This window comes from Astatotilapia calliptera, chromosome 2, assembly GCF_900246225.1.
Source record: "Astatotilapia calliptera chromosome 2, fAstCal1.2, whole genome shotgun sequence".
Classification (NCBI taxonomy): domain Eukaryota; kingdom Metazoa; phylum Chordata; class Actinopteri; order Cichliformes; family Cichlidae; genus Astatotilapia; species Astatotilapia calliptera.
The window spans coordinates 13,476,052-13,492,477 of record NC_039303.1 but is presented as its reverse complement, the minus strand read 5'-3'; the positions used below and the strand labels follow the sequence as shown (position 1 = coordinate 13,492,477).

General features: G+C 44.9%; 1 protein-coding gene across 4 annotated transcripts in view; it reads right to left on the bottom strand.

The window, feature by feature from the left end:
- Positions 1 to 72: 72 nt before the first annotated feature.
- glra1 (glycine receptor, alpha 1) overlaps positions 73 to 16,426 on the bottom strand; it is a 133,318-nt gene continuing 116,964 nt past the window's right edge. For 2 of the 4 annotated variants that reach the window (XM_026185126.1, XM_026185144.1), the window contains one exon: positions 73 to 4,785. In XM_026185126.1, the coding sequence (XP_026040911.1) occupies positions 4,477 to 4,785 (309 nt within the window). In that variant the 3' untranslated portion in view covers positions 73 to 4,476. The remainder of the gene's footprint in view (positions 4,786 to 16,426) is intronic. The other 2 variants (XM_026185135.1, XM_026185152.1) reach the window with 1 other exon arrangement.

Sequence of the window (16,426 nt, the reverse complement as noted above, 5' to 3'; positions counted from 1 at the left end):
AATTCTGAAAGCACGATAAACACAACAAAGAAGTCTGACCTTTATTAAAATAAAAACAACCTGCAGCCGGGATTTCTTTGCAATTTTTAATACTTTTTCTCGAACGATTACACAGATCCTTGAGTCGAGTAACAGAAAGCAGAAGATCCAACTCCAACAACCTCGACAATGTTCAAAAACAGGTAAAGAGATTTTTGTTCAGAAAACCTTTAATCATTAATAGAATTAGTAGTATGACATATTTCAGTAAATATTTAGATATATACAGATACAGCAGAAACGGTACATTCTTTTTTTTTCTCTTCAAATTGCTTCACATTTTTTTATACAAGCCAAAATATCTGCCATTTTATTTATATTCATGCAAAATATTGATTCTCAGATTAATGAAAAATAAAAAGGATTTGCTGAACTTTTTTTTTTTTTTCATTCTGCTCTGATGTGCACGTTCAGATTATAAGCGTCATAATGAGCATAATTGTAAGTTCGGCAAACGAAACAGGTGCACTTTGTGCCAATACACGAGAGAAGCAACTAAAGCAAAATTAAGGCCATTCCAACTTGTGCAAAGAAAGTAAATAAATAAATAATAATAAGAAGAATCGTCATAATAATGTTTCCTTTAGTTCACAGCAGTTCGAGAGTCTCTGTTTTTTTCTCCTTCTGCCTCGGGGTCATCGGGTTGTATAGTACATACAATAAAATACAAGAGAATCAAACAAACCCTGCAAAAGCCCGTGAATCATTAATCATCGGCAAATCAAACCATGCTACTTTAAAATCCATAAACGTCTAAAAATGCATCCCGCTCTCTCATCCTTCTGTCAGTTTGCATCACATCGCGATGCAAAACCAACCCACAGTATCCCCCCCTCTGCCCCCCAAACCCACAGAGAACAATGATTAATACGACGGCATGAGGCCTGACAAAAAGCTCTACAACAACTATGACACGCACGAGACCCACGCCTGAGGGGAGGGCCGTAAATGCTGGGAAATGGTGGTTGAATGGATGCACGATATGCTTCTAGGTCCTCTTTTTTTGTTGCATATTCAACCCCCATATGGCACGAGAAGATGTGCATGTGTATGTAAAACAGGCGACTGATGTCCTTGTGTTTTTGGCACAGAAGATAAAAGGAGCCGTCCTAATCAGATTGAGCCGGCTGAGGTTTCCCACCTGGGTGCAGGCCGTGACCACAGAGGAGGCTTCACTGCAAACAGAGGCCATCAGAGGCGGTTTGCATCATACGTGTCGCTCAGAGGAGCTGCCAAGTCTACAAAATACGATTTTCCTGGCGAGCGTGCACGGATCTATAAGTTCATTTGCTGGGAAGAGCTGCACCTCAAGCTCTATTATAAAAGATATTTTAAAGTTTGTTGTGTGCCTCACCACGACTGAGCCAGGTGGACTAAAAGTCGAACACTTCCATTTAAGACAGCGTTGATTTGTCCCTGTACACAAATATAAAATATTCCTTTCAGCAGCACTAAACGGTTTACTTTTTAAGTACTGCACCTGCTTGACTAACCCGTGTAACTGAAAGAGTTTATTACCTGGAATTAGCTTTAAGGTGATTTCTGGAGAACTTTGGTCAAACCAAGAACGCTGTGTGAGAAGCATCGCAGCAGCCTTTGAAAGGCCCAGTGAGCTTGTTTTGCTTCGTTGCTCCCACATACATGAATAGCAGAGAAGTACAAGTGTGACTTTGGACCTGGGTGAGGTCTTCATTTAACATGCATATTTGTGGGTTTTCAGAAAAAACACCACCTTTTTACTTTCCCTGCTTGAACCGTCTGATCTGCTCTGAATCTGAATCCGTGCCCACATCTCTGAAGGTGTAACGATAAGGAGGGTGAGAGGGTGAAGGCGGGGATTCGACCGGAGCTCACGGAAACACAGCCGCGCATGTGGAAATAAAACGGCCTCTGTAAGTAACCGAAGCACCTCTGAGGTCCCAGCTTTGAGCAGTTTTCCTTTTCTGGGAATGATTCGGTGAATGAGATGCATAGTTTGGACTGAAGCAGATTTTATGGCACTTCCATTTTAAAGTCAGAACAGGCTGGGATCATGTGAGCAGAGGGAGAGGTGGAGCATAGCCCTTCGGATTGCTCGCAGTGTACTTTGAGACAAAGCGAATGATGTAAATTAAAATCTACATCAGATGTTCTGTAAAAGACACAAAACCCAAATTCGTTTTAAGGAATCCCTTTGCTGCGGATTCATGGATTAAACAGCAGGAGGAGAGAAATGAAGAAATCATCCAAATGAAAATATTGTTTTGTATTTCTGTCTCTGAGGATAAAAGGAATATGAAATTATAGCCTCTTAAATCATATTTTTTCTCACAATGCAGAGTTGGACAGCGAAATGTTTGTTTCAGTTAACAGTGGAGATGCACTTTGTGCCAATCTCCCCATGTCTGATATTTAGACCAAAACAAATAATCCATGTTTTATTGTCAGAGCGAGGAAGGTCTAGCTGGCTGGTTGACTTTCAGCTGGTGGCTCACTGATCAGAGGTTATCAGAGGAATAATCGGAAATATTCATCCGCTCTCTCTAAGACTCTTACAGTATGTCTGTGGACTGGGACAGAACCAGGAAACACAAACTATAATATATAATAGCTACATCGGGCTAATTTAACCAGCGCACAAGCTGGAATTTAATAAAATGTTTCTGACTGGGCAGTGCGGCTGAGCCAGGCCTCCCGGTGTCTCACAAAGAATCGTCGACGTGCTCCTTTGAGGTTTGGCTGCAAAGGCAGGTTTTTGTGTAAGAAGCAGAAAAAGATAGTGTGAGACTGATTAAATGTTTGCAAAAAAAAAGAACATTGCACATCACAGCCTGTCAGAGTTCTCACTGCACACACATCATCACTCTCCTCCTTCCACCTCCTTCCTTCAGATTTCTAGTTTAAAACATACACACATATATATTTATATATATTTTTCTCCATCTACTGATCCGTGTGCATTGGGCAGAAGTGCCTGGGCAGTTTGCAACACCTTTGTCTCCATTCTGACCAATAAGCATGAAAGACCTTTTTTCACTGTCTGCAGCGGGATGTGGATGAGGGTGCCAAGACGTGGGAAAAATCATATTTGCATATACTGATCATTGCATAGAGAAGCCTGGTGCAAAGTACAAGAAAAAAAAACGAAACAAATAAAATCATTAGTCACACTTATGAAGCCTCAAATGACGAATCCCCTCATCACAGCCTCTGCATGTGGATGGCGGCGTAGCTTTATGAGGTTTGCAGCTACAGTCGGTGCATACGAATGAGGCGGGAATACAGTTAATTAAGGTAACATATGTCCTCTCGGCTGGGGAGCGGGATGGGCGGCGTCACGTTAAGGCGGGGTCAAAGCAAGGAAGCACTACTGGAGATGTAAACGTATCTGTGTGTTGCTACGTCCTCGCTCGAGTAGTTCTCTGTCCGCTTTCACCAAAACAAAGCGAAATCTCAAAAACCCAGGAGCCTGCGAGGCGACATCAGCTGCTGACATCAGAGCGCACCTCCTTCCTGCGTGTCAGAGCGCCGCAGGAGCCACGTGTTGAGTCGGCACAGAAATTCATTAAGAAACAACCGAAAAAACAGAAATGAAGGACAGGCAGAGGAACACGCTGAGCACGGATAAATGAGATAGTTTGTCCCATGTCGTCCAGTCGTGTGATTGACAGGTCGGTTCAGTTTCACGGTGCTTGATGGCAGCGGGAGCAAGGGGGAGCTTTGAGGAGTGCTTGCAGTACACATTTGAAGCAAATCTCGATATACAGAAAGCGCGACCTTTGCATCGCTTTGTTCAATGGAAGCACCGATCGGCCCGCCTTCTTTTCTTTTCTTTTTTTTGGGTGAAAAATCCTTTAAATCCAGACGCCCACCTGTGGAAACAAACATCCTATTTTTTCCCAGTTATGATAACATATATGAGTATATTACACTGCTCTCGCACGACCCACCCGTCACATAGCATTATATCTGTCGTCACACAAAAAGCTAAAACACAACATTTCTTTTACAAGCCTCGCTTGTTCAGTCCGACTGCTCCCACACAGTTTTTGCTGGGATGCCTGCAAAAGTTGAACTTTTCGTTTCTTGAATATATTGCCACATTCATATATCATGCATTTTACTGCATTGCTATTGCACCGGTCCGGATTATTCAGGAGCTGGAAGGAGACGGGAACGGGGCAGGTTTCAGGGTAGGAGAGGAGATTAAAGGAAAAATAAAGCAATAATAAATATTTGAAATCGTGTCTGTAGGCGTCAGGTGGTGCCATGGTGAGCGACCGCCACAAAGAAAGTGACTTTCCTCGACCAAATGAAGGCGAAGGAAGAGGAAGAGGAGAGAACGCTCGGTGGAAAAAGGGGCAACAGATCTTGTACCGAAGTCAGCGCTCTGTTTCCTTTTCTCTGTCTTCTCCTCTTCGCACCGTTCTCCTCCTCGTCCTCCTCCTCAGCTCTCCACTACTGCTTGTGGATGTCCTCGCTGCGGATGATCTTGTAAATGATCCAGTAGAAAATGTTAAAAATGAGGAAGACGAGTGGGAAGGCCACGCGGGACACCGTGTCGATGCGCTTGGCCCGACTAATGAACAGCTTCTTCATCTCCTCGATGCTCTTTTCGGGTGCGGCCGAGGTCGGGGCATTGTTGTTGTTGCCTTTGATGGCCATGCCGTCCTTAGCCTGCAGGCAAGCGGGGCCCATGCCGTAACCGGGGAAACTGAAGCGGCCCTCGCCCGTCTCATCCTCCTGCAACACAGGCCAAGACTCAGGCTGTTAGGAACCAGAGAAAGACGTTACTGTTGAGAGGTGTGTGTGAGTGAATTTCAGAGATGTGCAGTCATGCAAAACAAATAACTGATGACGTGGAGTGAAAATGAAAAGCGAGGAAGTGAAGTACTTTATCACATGACCGTGTGTCTGAATAAACCAGAAATTTAAGGTGGAATTAGCGTCTCATTCTCAGCTGGCTGTCTTAATTAAAATAAAGAGGAAAAGAAGAATATGTATATATATATATATATATATATGTATGTATATATATATATATATATATACATACTTTGGAACAGAGGATCACAAGTTCGATTCCTGCCTGGGGCGTCTGTATCCAGTAAGGGTCCTAAGGCTAGACCCCCTATGCTAAGCAAGCCTACCGCAGACATGAGCGAGACAGATAAATATGAAGGCATGCCGGCTCGGACGTCGCCCGGATCAACAAGGTCCGCGTCAGGTGTTGAGGAACCAGGGCACCCTGACGAAAAGTGGGCTACTGGAACAAGAAGGCATCGGTGGGCAAGGGACGAAAACAGGGCGTTGTTGGAATGCTACTACGCAAGTAACCCCGGCGGAAGGGGCTACATGAATAGGATGAGGGACCTATGGATTCTTCGATACCCAACATCCACAATGACGGCGAAGCAACTAGTAGCTCAGTGTTCCAACATTCGAAAGAAGGGACTGCTCTCACAGCTAGAGATTGACGAGGTACAACACAAATGCTACGGCAAGGAGGAGTCAGGACGCCAGGTCAGGGGGGAGATATCATCACCCCCACCCGAGATTGGGTACATAGCCCCAAGTGCGATAGGAGAAGGATCGTTGAGTGCGAGAGGAACTGACCTGAAAAATAGGATCATGGCCAAGCTTGAAACCTGGATCCCCCGTAGCCGGTTACCAAGATTACGTGAAGTACCCTCAGAAGGTCTGCTAGATGATGTTAATGCAGCACTACGGGCAATACCTACAACCACGATTACCGACACTAACAAGCTGATCTACAATACGGCAGCAGTGATCAGTGAGATGCTTGGCTACAAGTTGAACAGCCACAAGGGGCAGTACCCTCCATGGAGAAGGAGGCTAGAGGGCAAGATCAAAGTAGCACGGAGGGAGGTTAGCCAACTAACGGAGTTGCAGAAAGGTGAGACAAATAAGGTGCATAAGAAATACAGCAAGCTGTCCATACCTGAGGCCTTGGAAACTGCCAAGCAAAGACTCACAGCCTTGGCCAGCCGCTTGAGGAGGTACACCAGAGAGATAGAAGGCAGGAGAATAAACCAGCTGTTCTCCACAGAACCAGCAAAGGTGTACTCTCAGTGGCAAGGGAACAATAAGAGAACAGCACCACCAAGGCTGGAGACGGAGCAATACTGGAAGAGCATATGGGAGAAGGATGCAACCCATAACGGCAATGCTCAGTGGCTAGAGGATCTGAGGGCAGACCACAGCGACCTCCCTGAACAGGGTCCAGTAACCATCACAGTGGCAGATATCCAAGAAAGGGTCTCCAGTATGAAGAGTTGGACAGCACCAGGGCCCGACATGGTTCACGCCTACTGGCTGAAGAAGCTGACTGCACTCCACGAGCGTCTGGCAGCACAAATGAACCAGCTGCTAGTTAACGAGAGACACCCGGAATGGCTAACTGAAGGCCGGACGGTCCTGATCCCCAAGGACCCCAAGAAGGGACCGGTCCCCCCCAACTACCGACCAATAACCTGCCTCAGTACTACATGGAAGCTCCTGTCAGGCATCATATCGGCTAAGATGAACAGGCACATGGGTCAATACATGAGTGGGACACAGAAAGGAATTGGCAAGAATACCAGAGGCGCAAAACACCAGCTACTGGTAGACAGAACAATCAGCCGAGACTGCAAGACCAGACTGACCAACCTGTGCACTGCCTGGATTGATTACAAGAAGGCCTATGACTCAATGCCCCACAGCTGGATACTGGAATGCCTAGAATTGTACAAGATCAATGGGACCCTAAGAGCCTTCATCAGGAACTCAATGGGGATGTGGCGTACAACACTAGAGGCCAACTCCAAGCCCATAGCACAAGTCACCATCAAGTGCGGGATCTACCAAGGAGATGCTCTGTCCCCACTGCTGTTCTGCATAGGCCTGAACCCCCTCAGTGAGATCATTAACAAGACTGGCTACGGATACCGACTACGGAACGGAGCAGTTGTCAGCCACCTCCTGTACATGGATGACATCAAGCTGTATGCCAAGAGTGAACGAGACATCGATTCACTGATCCACACTACCAGGCTATACAGCAATGACATTGGAATGTCGTTCGGACTGGAGAAGTGTAGTCGGATGGTAACAAAGAGAGGGAAGGTAGTCAGAACTGAGGGGATTGAACTACCAGAAGGCAACATTGCAGACATAGAGGACAGTTACAAGTACTTGGGGATCCCGCAGGCGAATGGGAACCATGAAGAGGCCGCTAGAAAAGCTGCAACCACCAAGTACCTGCAGAGGGTCAGGCAAGTCCTGAGGAGTCAGCTGAATGGTAAGAACAAGATCCGGGCCATCAACACGTACGCCCTGCCCGTGATCAGGTACCCTGCTGGGGTAATAGGCTGGCCAAAGGAGGAGATAGAAGCCACTGACATAAAGACAAGAAAGCTCCTTACCATGCATGGAGGGTTTCACCCCAAGTCCAGCACCCTGAGGCTGTACGCTAAGCGGAAGGAAGGGGGCCGGGGACTGGTGAGTGTCAGCACCACAGTCCAGGATGAGACAAGGAACATCCAAGAATACATTGGGAAGATGGCCCCAACTGACCGAGTGCTCAGTGAATACCTCAGGCAGCAGAAACCCAAGAAAGAGGAGGGAGACGAGGAACCATCATGGAAGGACAGGCCCCTGCACGGTATGTACCACCGGCAGATAGAGGAGGTGGCTGATATCCAGAAATCCTACCAGTGGCTGGACAAAGCTGGACTGAAAGACAGCACAGAGGCACTAATCATGGCAGCACAAGAACAAGCTCTGAGCACAAGATCCATAGAGGCTGGGGTCTATCACACCAGGCAAGACCCCAGGTGCAGGCTGTGTAAAGATGCCCCAGAGACAATCCAGCACATAACAGCAGGGTGCAAGATGCTAGCAGGCAAGGCATACATGGAACGCCATAACCAAGTGGCCGGCATAGTGTACAGGAACATCTGTGCCGAGTATAACCTGGAAGTCCCGAGGTCAAAATGGGAGATGCCCCCAAGGGTGGTGGAGAATGACCGAGCTAAGATCCTGTGGGACTTCCAGATACAGACGGACAAAATGGTGGTGGCTAACCAACCGGACATAGTGGTGGTAGACAAACAGAAGAAGACGGCCGTAGTGATCGATGTAGCGGTTCCGAATGACAGCAATATCAGGAAGAAGGAACACGAGAAGCTGGAGAAATACCAAGGGCTCAGAGAAGAGCTCGAGAGGATGTGGAGGGTGAAGGTAACGGTGGTCCCCGTGGTAATCGGAGCACTAGGTGCGGTGACTCCCAAGCTAGGCGAGTGGCTCCAGCAGATCCCGGGAACAACATCGGAGATCTCTGTCCAGAAGAGCGCAGTCCTGGGAACAGCTAAGATACTGCGCAGGACCCTCAAGCTCCCAGGCCTCTGGTAGAGGACCCGAGCTTGAAGGATAAACCGCCCGCAGGGGCGTGCTGGGTGTTTTCATACATATATATATATATATATATGTATGTATATATATATATATATATGTATATATATATAATGTATGTAGAGAGAGAGAGAATATAGAATATTTGATTCATCTCTGTGCAATTCCATCCTGTTAAGAACAGCGAAAACTACCCCTGGTTTGACCCCTGAATGTTCCCTTCATGCTAATCTTCTTGCACGCCCTTGGACAGAGATGGGCAGTAACGCGTTACTGTAATCCGATTACTTTTTTCAAGTAACGAGTAAAGTAAGGAATTACTATTGCAAAAACGGTAATTAGATTACCTTTACTTTCCCGTAGGAACGCTGCGTTACTGTGTTACTAAAACCGTGATTTTTTTGCGAGAACGTCTCATGACAGTGACGTAAGCGAGTGCGACGTTCGTGACAACAGCTGTGTGCAGATCAACAATGGATCACATATCGACTGTGGGAGAGAGTATGAGCGTGCAGCGTTTAAAGTGTGGAAGTACTGACCTTACTTTGAGTTTGATTCCATAAAAAGTGACAAAAACATTAGCGTCCATCGTGCGTGGGAAGAAAACTTCTTTTTACAGCAAAAAACCCCCCTTAAACTTCCAAGCAAACACCGAGTGCGCTACGACGTAATGGGAAACTCACAGAGAAACTCGCGCGGATTCTTCCACTGACCGCTGCGGCACACCTGCACCAGGGTAAACCTCCGCCTACCCTACTCCTGCTTTACAGGTGAAAATAGAGCAACAGGACCGCTAGTCTTTGACTTTATTTATGTTCTGCTGTGTTTTACTTGCATCTATTTGAAAGACTGAGTGCAAACACAAAAAATATATATATTTTATGTGCTGGAATGTGCAGAAAATAGGTTTAAATGTTAAACTAATTTCTTCCAGTCAGAGAATGTTGCAGATAATTTAATTTTTGCTTGATGCATAAAGTTAAAAGATTAAAACTAATAAAACAAGTTTTAAAAAGAAACTTTTCCATTTGGTTACATTTTGTATGATGGATTATGCAGAAAAAGTAGAATTGGGCTGAAAGATCTATCGCTTTATCACCTATTCAGGTTGTAAATCGTGTTTTTAAAAAGTAACTAAGTAACTAAGTAATTAATTACTTTTGAAAATAAGTAATCAGTAAAGTAATGGGATTACTTTTTGGGGGAAGTAATCAGTAATTAGTTACTGATTACTTTTTTCAAGTAACTTGACCAACACTGCCCTTGGACCACTGCTCTCTAGTTTTAAATCACTCCGTGCAGTTCCCATTTTGACCTCTTACATTTTGTCATGACCTCAAACGTGCAGACAGTAAATGGACCCAATACTGTGTTCATCAGAAATGAATATCTGAAAATGGCCCTTTGACTTCATCTGTGTGACCAGAATGAAAGTCAAGTTGAAGGGCCAGCATTTTGGGCAAAGAGCAAAGAGGCATTCGGGGACTTCAGGGAGAAATCTAAAATCAGCATCAGTGCTAAAAGTGGTCCAAGCAGAAATGAGAAGATGACTTTGAGAGGGAAGTCGTAAAAAAAACCCAAACCTTGGGCAACTGATGAGAGTTTTGCTCCAGTTTGGATCATCTGACCTCAGTTAAAAAACAGTCCCATCATTCTTAAACTTTCTCGCATGGAAAAATTGTTTCTTTTATATGATTTATATGATCCTTTCATCAGTCAGAAGAAAACGCTTGTAACAAACCAGTCTCAAAGGCCACCACAATCATCTCTTTCATAGATAGGCAGCCTGGATTTGCTTTTTTAACCATAATAAATCTGACTGATATTTCTTGGTCGGGCAGCAGGTTTGACTGATTGTAGGCAGGCACAACTTTAACATCATGACGCGTTTGATTGGTGTGTCCATCTTTGATGGCATTAAATAGAAATGTGTTAAACTTTATTAATATGAGCAATGAATACAGAAGTATCATATATATATATATATCTAATGAACAGCAGTGTGTTTGAGAAACATGGTGTCTTCTATTCAAGTTCCCATCAGGTATTTGAGAAAAGAAGATGCAATTTTAAGAGCTGCACCACTAAATCATGATATTTCCTGTGTTGCTATTCCAGTGGTTGGTTGTGACTCATCGATTGTTATTTCGACTGAATGGCCCAGCGGCGCCGTGCAGGGGGGACGAACCCCAAAGCTCGCTGCCGATCACACTCGCTCAGCCTAGATGCAGAAGTCATCGATAGGAGCTGACGTCGGACGCCACGTACGCTCATCTCAGTCGCCAAGGGGAGCGGGAGGATGCGGCCGAATGGATTTGGATTGATTGACGTGCGCCGTGCTCAAGGTTACGGCGCGTGCACGGCACTTTCACCCGAGCGCGGCGAGATATTGAAAATCCTATCGCCCCACTCACCCTGCCTTTTCATTACAGGAGACACAATGACTTCCTTATCTGTTCAGGGACTCGAACACAAAGGTCTACATGGGCTGAGAGACGGCGAGGGCGTGTGGGGAAACTAAACGAGGAAAATAAACAGCGCAGAATGTCCTTCAAACTTAAAACAACACCCGTGAAATTAAAAATTAGCTTCAATGATAAGGAGTCGTCTTTGTTTGGCTTCAGAGTTTTTGATAAAAGCCGAGGTTGTAAAGTTCACGCTTGAATGCCATTTGTTTGTTTGTTCCCGCAGGCCACGGTGGGAGTTTGTGTGGCAGCTTATCAGCAGGGAATCTTTCCAGTTCATTTTGGCTGAAAAGGAAAAGAAAAAGAGCATTTTATGATCGGAAAACAAGCAGGAGCAAAATCGAAAGCAGGAGGAGGAACTGTTGGCAGCAGAAGGACCAAAGTGACGCAAAACCTCTGCAGCAGCAACAAATCAAGCTGCCAACCAAACAGACGCCTCAGTTCTCTTCAGTTAGACCAGCCTCCGGTTTCTAGCAGGGGGAAGGAGCTAAAAAAGAGTCAATAATGAGCCTGTTTGTCTTGATATCATCAATAACACAGAGAAAAGGGTTAAAAATGCTCCAAAAATCCGATCAAATAAAGCAGCGCAGCCGGGTGAGGGAGATGTACTGAGAGTGTGTGTGAGTGTGTGTGCGTGAGTGTTAGACCACCAGGTAACGATCCATTTTTAGTGCCTCATGTCCCCGTTCTGTCCTTGCATGCACTTCAAGCCATCTATTACTGTTAATACATGTACACACACACACATGTGCACGCACACACACTCACACACGCCCGTGCGCGCTAGATGTCGATGCATTAGCTGTGATGCTAGCCGACCTCTGCCTGTCCTTCAGTGACGCTGCTAAACTATTACAGATGCTCTGCTTTATTCTGCCTGCCATGTGATTAATGTGGAGGGCGGAGGAACGTGAGGAGGAGACACAATGAGAGGAACGGCAGAGGGAGAAAGAAAAGGTGGAGTAATGACGAAAAGAAAGGAAGTCAGAGAAGGAGAACAATAAGGGACAAGGGGGGAAGACCTGCAGCCTGCAGACTTGGCGAAAAGAACTCACAAGGTTCCTGAAGGAACCCATCGAAGAACGCCTCCGCATGGACCAGGTGATTCATTACATTTATGCCTAATTATAAAAATGCCCTCCATTAACACACAAGCTCTGGGCCCGCGCAGTCCACGGATGGATGGATGGGCGGAGGAGAATTAAGGTTTGCCCTTTGGATTCTACAAAGGAGCCTCAAAGGATCCAGCTCACCTAATGTCTCTTCTCTGATACGGCCCAAAAATCGAATCCTAACATATTTACACACATACGAAATCTGGAAAGTTATGGACCGTGAGATGTTTGGTCTCTGCACCGCCACAAGTGCAGACTCTGCTTTAATCCCAGGGGGGCAAAAACAAATATGATATTGACCGTTAAAGCCAGTTCAAGGGTGGTCTTCTCTTCATAAATGAAGCAGATAACAAGTCTGCTCCAAACTCGGTGTAGTACCTACTCCAACTGTGGCAATTACATTTGCAAGCTGTTTGTGTAAACAAGTGCAAAGGAGCTCTCGGTGCAAGTGCATCCCTAACTTAATGTCCACCACTTCAGGTCAGGGTTAATATTTTAGCCTCATGCTAAACAAGGGAACACTAGGAGTGGCCTAACCATACTCCCGAGGCCAGCGTGGTGATAAAAATATAATCCTAATCAGGATGATCACTGGATCCTTTCTACGGCAAACCAATCATTGGCCAATGAGGCCATATTAGATTTTTTAAATACATCGAAAGACGTCAGACCAGCTCTGCAACTAAAACTAACATCAGCCTTTAAACGAACCACATGAAGAACATATTACAGAGAAAGCCGAGAAGGTCTCCCACGTGGAGGCAGCGTGATGTATGGCTTCCGGTGTGCCCGTGGTTTTTGTTGGATGACAGAAGCAGTGTAACAACACTCGCTGCTCAGGTTCCTGCGGGAAGTTTCGTTTTTGGGGAACTCTCCACAAAGTGTTAAGGATGAACACTTTCTGTATGATTTATGTTCCTGAAATCAGGGACTACATGGTAATTTCCTAGTGAATATTCTTTGTTCACCGCCTTGAACCGAAGCTGAGAGTCGGCACTCAGAGCTGGCTGAAGGTTCCCAGATTTGTATTGGTACTGGTGACAGAGAAGCTTGTGTGATTTTCTCAGCATCATCTTGTCCTTTTGTCACGTGAAATTTTATCATAATAACTGGACTCGTCTTTAATCTGTACCTGGTAGATGAACACTTTGCTGGATGAAACAGACGGGATAGTCGAGCAGAACAGAAACAATAGACAAGACTAGGGTCAGATAGAAAACAAGTACAGTTAAAGTTAAAGAAAATATGAAAGACGGTAAAAGGGAATGAAATAATATTGAAAAGTAGAATGCTCAGAAAGAAGCTGGGGCAGCGCAGGCGAGGGAAGACGCTAAAAGAGGAGTGGAAAAAAGAGGAAGAGGACCTCTTAGCTCACTCATCCATCACACTTTCATCTCTGGATTGAAGCGTTTCTATCTCCGCCTCAGCTGATGTGAGTAATCGAGCAGATTAGCAGGAAGCTGAAAGCGAGCTGCATCAGGCCTGCCATCCTCCATGTCTCCTCTGCTAACATTACCCTTGGATACTTGTTTTAGAGACCTGCATTTACATAAAACAGGATTCAGAGAGGTGTCAGCCCCAACTAACGCCAGCATCAGTCTCTGCTGAAAGAGGCTGGAGGAGGAATTTCTTGGCTTGCGTTTCGCTTTATGATTTCCCCCCTAAGCAATTCCAGCCAAGCACCGGGGAAGGAAATATATTATACATTTGCCTCAGCCGATCCATTTTCCGGTGGATCCATCTTAAACCGCCCTTCACTTCCTCTCCCTGTCTCCCTTCTGCCTCTCGCCTCGATTACGGCCATTTGAGGCTTTTTAGGACATTTCAGCATCAATATGTCAGTGCTGAGTGCATTCTGGTGTGCTGACAGGAATATCCAAGTAATGTGAACTTTTCCATTCGTACCTATGGTATTTTGTGCCTTTAATTCACCCCAACTTAGTTTGTTATAAGCAGCAGGTTGAGACTGATATCCGGCTATGACAGAGTACACTTCACACCTGGAAATACATCCAGGATCCGTCTCCTGTCTGGCCACTTGTGATTGGATTCTGCATCGCAGCATAGATTTGATTTTATCTGTGAAATAACTGCGCTCGGGCACGGGAACATATTTGTCATCCCGAGAAGGTTAGCGTGGCTGTTTGTCGAAGATGCTGCTGTGCACCACTTTTATAGTTTTGTGTGGCAGAAGGAAGCACGGCAGCTGCAGGGGAGGTTTTTGATGCTTCAAATGCATTCCTGAGTTTCTTCTTCATGTCATTCAGTTTGTGGTAACGTGGGTCCGTTACGTCAGCACACACAGCTCCAAGGCTGCTTTGGCACTTTTTATATTTATATAAAAATATATATATGTGGGCTCCAAAATATTTTTCATCATTTCATTTGTGGCCTGAGTCATCCAGTCAGAAATGAGCTCTGGACGTGATCTGGCTGTTCTGGATTATCTAAACTATTTTGGTGCTTATTTGGACTTTTCCTGCTCTCTCCCACGTTTCCTTGCCTTTGTCTTGTTTCCACTTCCTGATTTATTGTTTCATGTTTTCGTCTTCCCTCCTGATCGTTTCCACCTGTGTCTGCCTGCCCTCATTAGTCTCACCTGTTTCTCCTTTGGTCTGTGTGCAGGTATAGGCTGTGTCTCAATTCGTAGGCCACATCCTCCTGAGGCCACATTTGAAGGCCGATTACATCACACCGATGCAACAAAGGCTGTCCCAATTCGAAGGCTGCTCCAAATGCGCCCGACAAATGCGTCCTTCATTTCCCCAAATTTGAGGATAGGTCAGGTGTATCCTTCGTGGCGCAACCTATCCCCGATTTAATAGCGCGGCCCACCCAATTCCAGTTTCCAATAATGGCGGCAGCTACTTAGTTGTAATATTACTCTTATTACTCTTTGCTATACTGTATTCATTAAACTAGTATTTATAATATCTTTATAATAATAAAAATACTTTTCAAATGCATCAATGGCGGAGGAGGACGACTAAAGAGCTTGAAATATTACTCTTTCTGTGTCACAAAATAAACTTTTAACATATTTTCAGGCGAGAATGCAGCTGTGTCAACTTCAAATATCTGCTCGGTTTATCAAGACATCACATAATTGCAAGAGTGCTCTGATGTCTGTTACCCACCAGCTTGATAGCTGACCGGGTAGTCAAGGCTCACTAGAGTTGGTGAGAACACTGGAGCACATCATTTTCAGACCCCGCATGGACTTTCGCTACTCAAGTTAAGCATGATATATAAGTCACTTAGATAACTTAAAAATGTTATTGTTTGGCTTTTTTCAGTGTTTTATTTGTTCCTGAGTAAATCATTTTGGCTGTGATTAAAGTTATAGTTTTCACACAGCTGAATAAACGTCAAACAGAAAACTGATTAAACAGGAGTGTGAGATGGTAGAGAATTTACTCCAGTGTCGTGTTATATTTTAGATAGCAAAGAGCAGACGGCTGAGTTTATTAAACTCCACCAAGACAGCGGTGACGCAAATCTGAAGGCTGGACTGTCCCATTTCACAGACATCAAACCTGCGAGGTGTTATCAGGTGTGGGTGTGGCAACTGCACTTTTAAAAAACTAGTTGCTGTTTTCAATTATTTTGACTCCTCACGCTGCACTGCATGATGGATCTGCAGTGTGACTAAACAGCAGCTCCTTAACTTGAATCTGAGGAATGTAAAGTCGTGGGAGCTGCCTCTGAGTAGAACACATGGCAGTTAACAGTTGCAGTTGGTTCAGGAGGTTTTTGTCAAATAATCAATAATCGAGTCTTTGCATTTCCAGTTTGATCCTGGGCTGGAATTCATCATGTACAACCCTTTGAATGTCCGAGAAAAAAAACAGGAAGCTGCTGCTTGCTGCGCTCCTGATGAACGATACTGATGACGATTTAGAACAGAGGCGGAGCCAGACATTTGAAACACCCGGGGCTTAGCCCAAAGAGTAGTATGCATGTGGGATTTTTTTTTTTTTTTTTTTTTGGGGGGGGGGGGGGGGGGGGTGTAGAAATGACTGAAAGATTAATAGGCTCTGTTCAAAAAAGAATGACTTCATATAGGGAAAAATATATATCACATGTGCAGGACACCTTAAACTAGTTTTTTAATTAAGCAGCAAGGCAGAACAAGGTCAGGGCTGCATCAAGACACGAGGACTAAACCCCAATTCAACCAGACCCAGAACTGATCCAGAATTAAAAACAGGACTACAACAGTTCAAAATCAGGACTATTGAGGACTTAACCAAGACAGAACCAGAATCAGAACTAGATGATAGCACTAAAAATCATCATAGACCTGCACTACACTTATTTTTTTAATTCTACCAAAGTCCACTATTTAGATTGAGAAAAGTTTATATAATTATTTAGCCTTGTTGTGCAAACAAGCCTGCAGAACTTAATAAA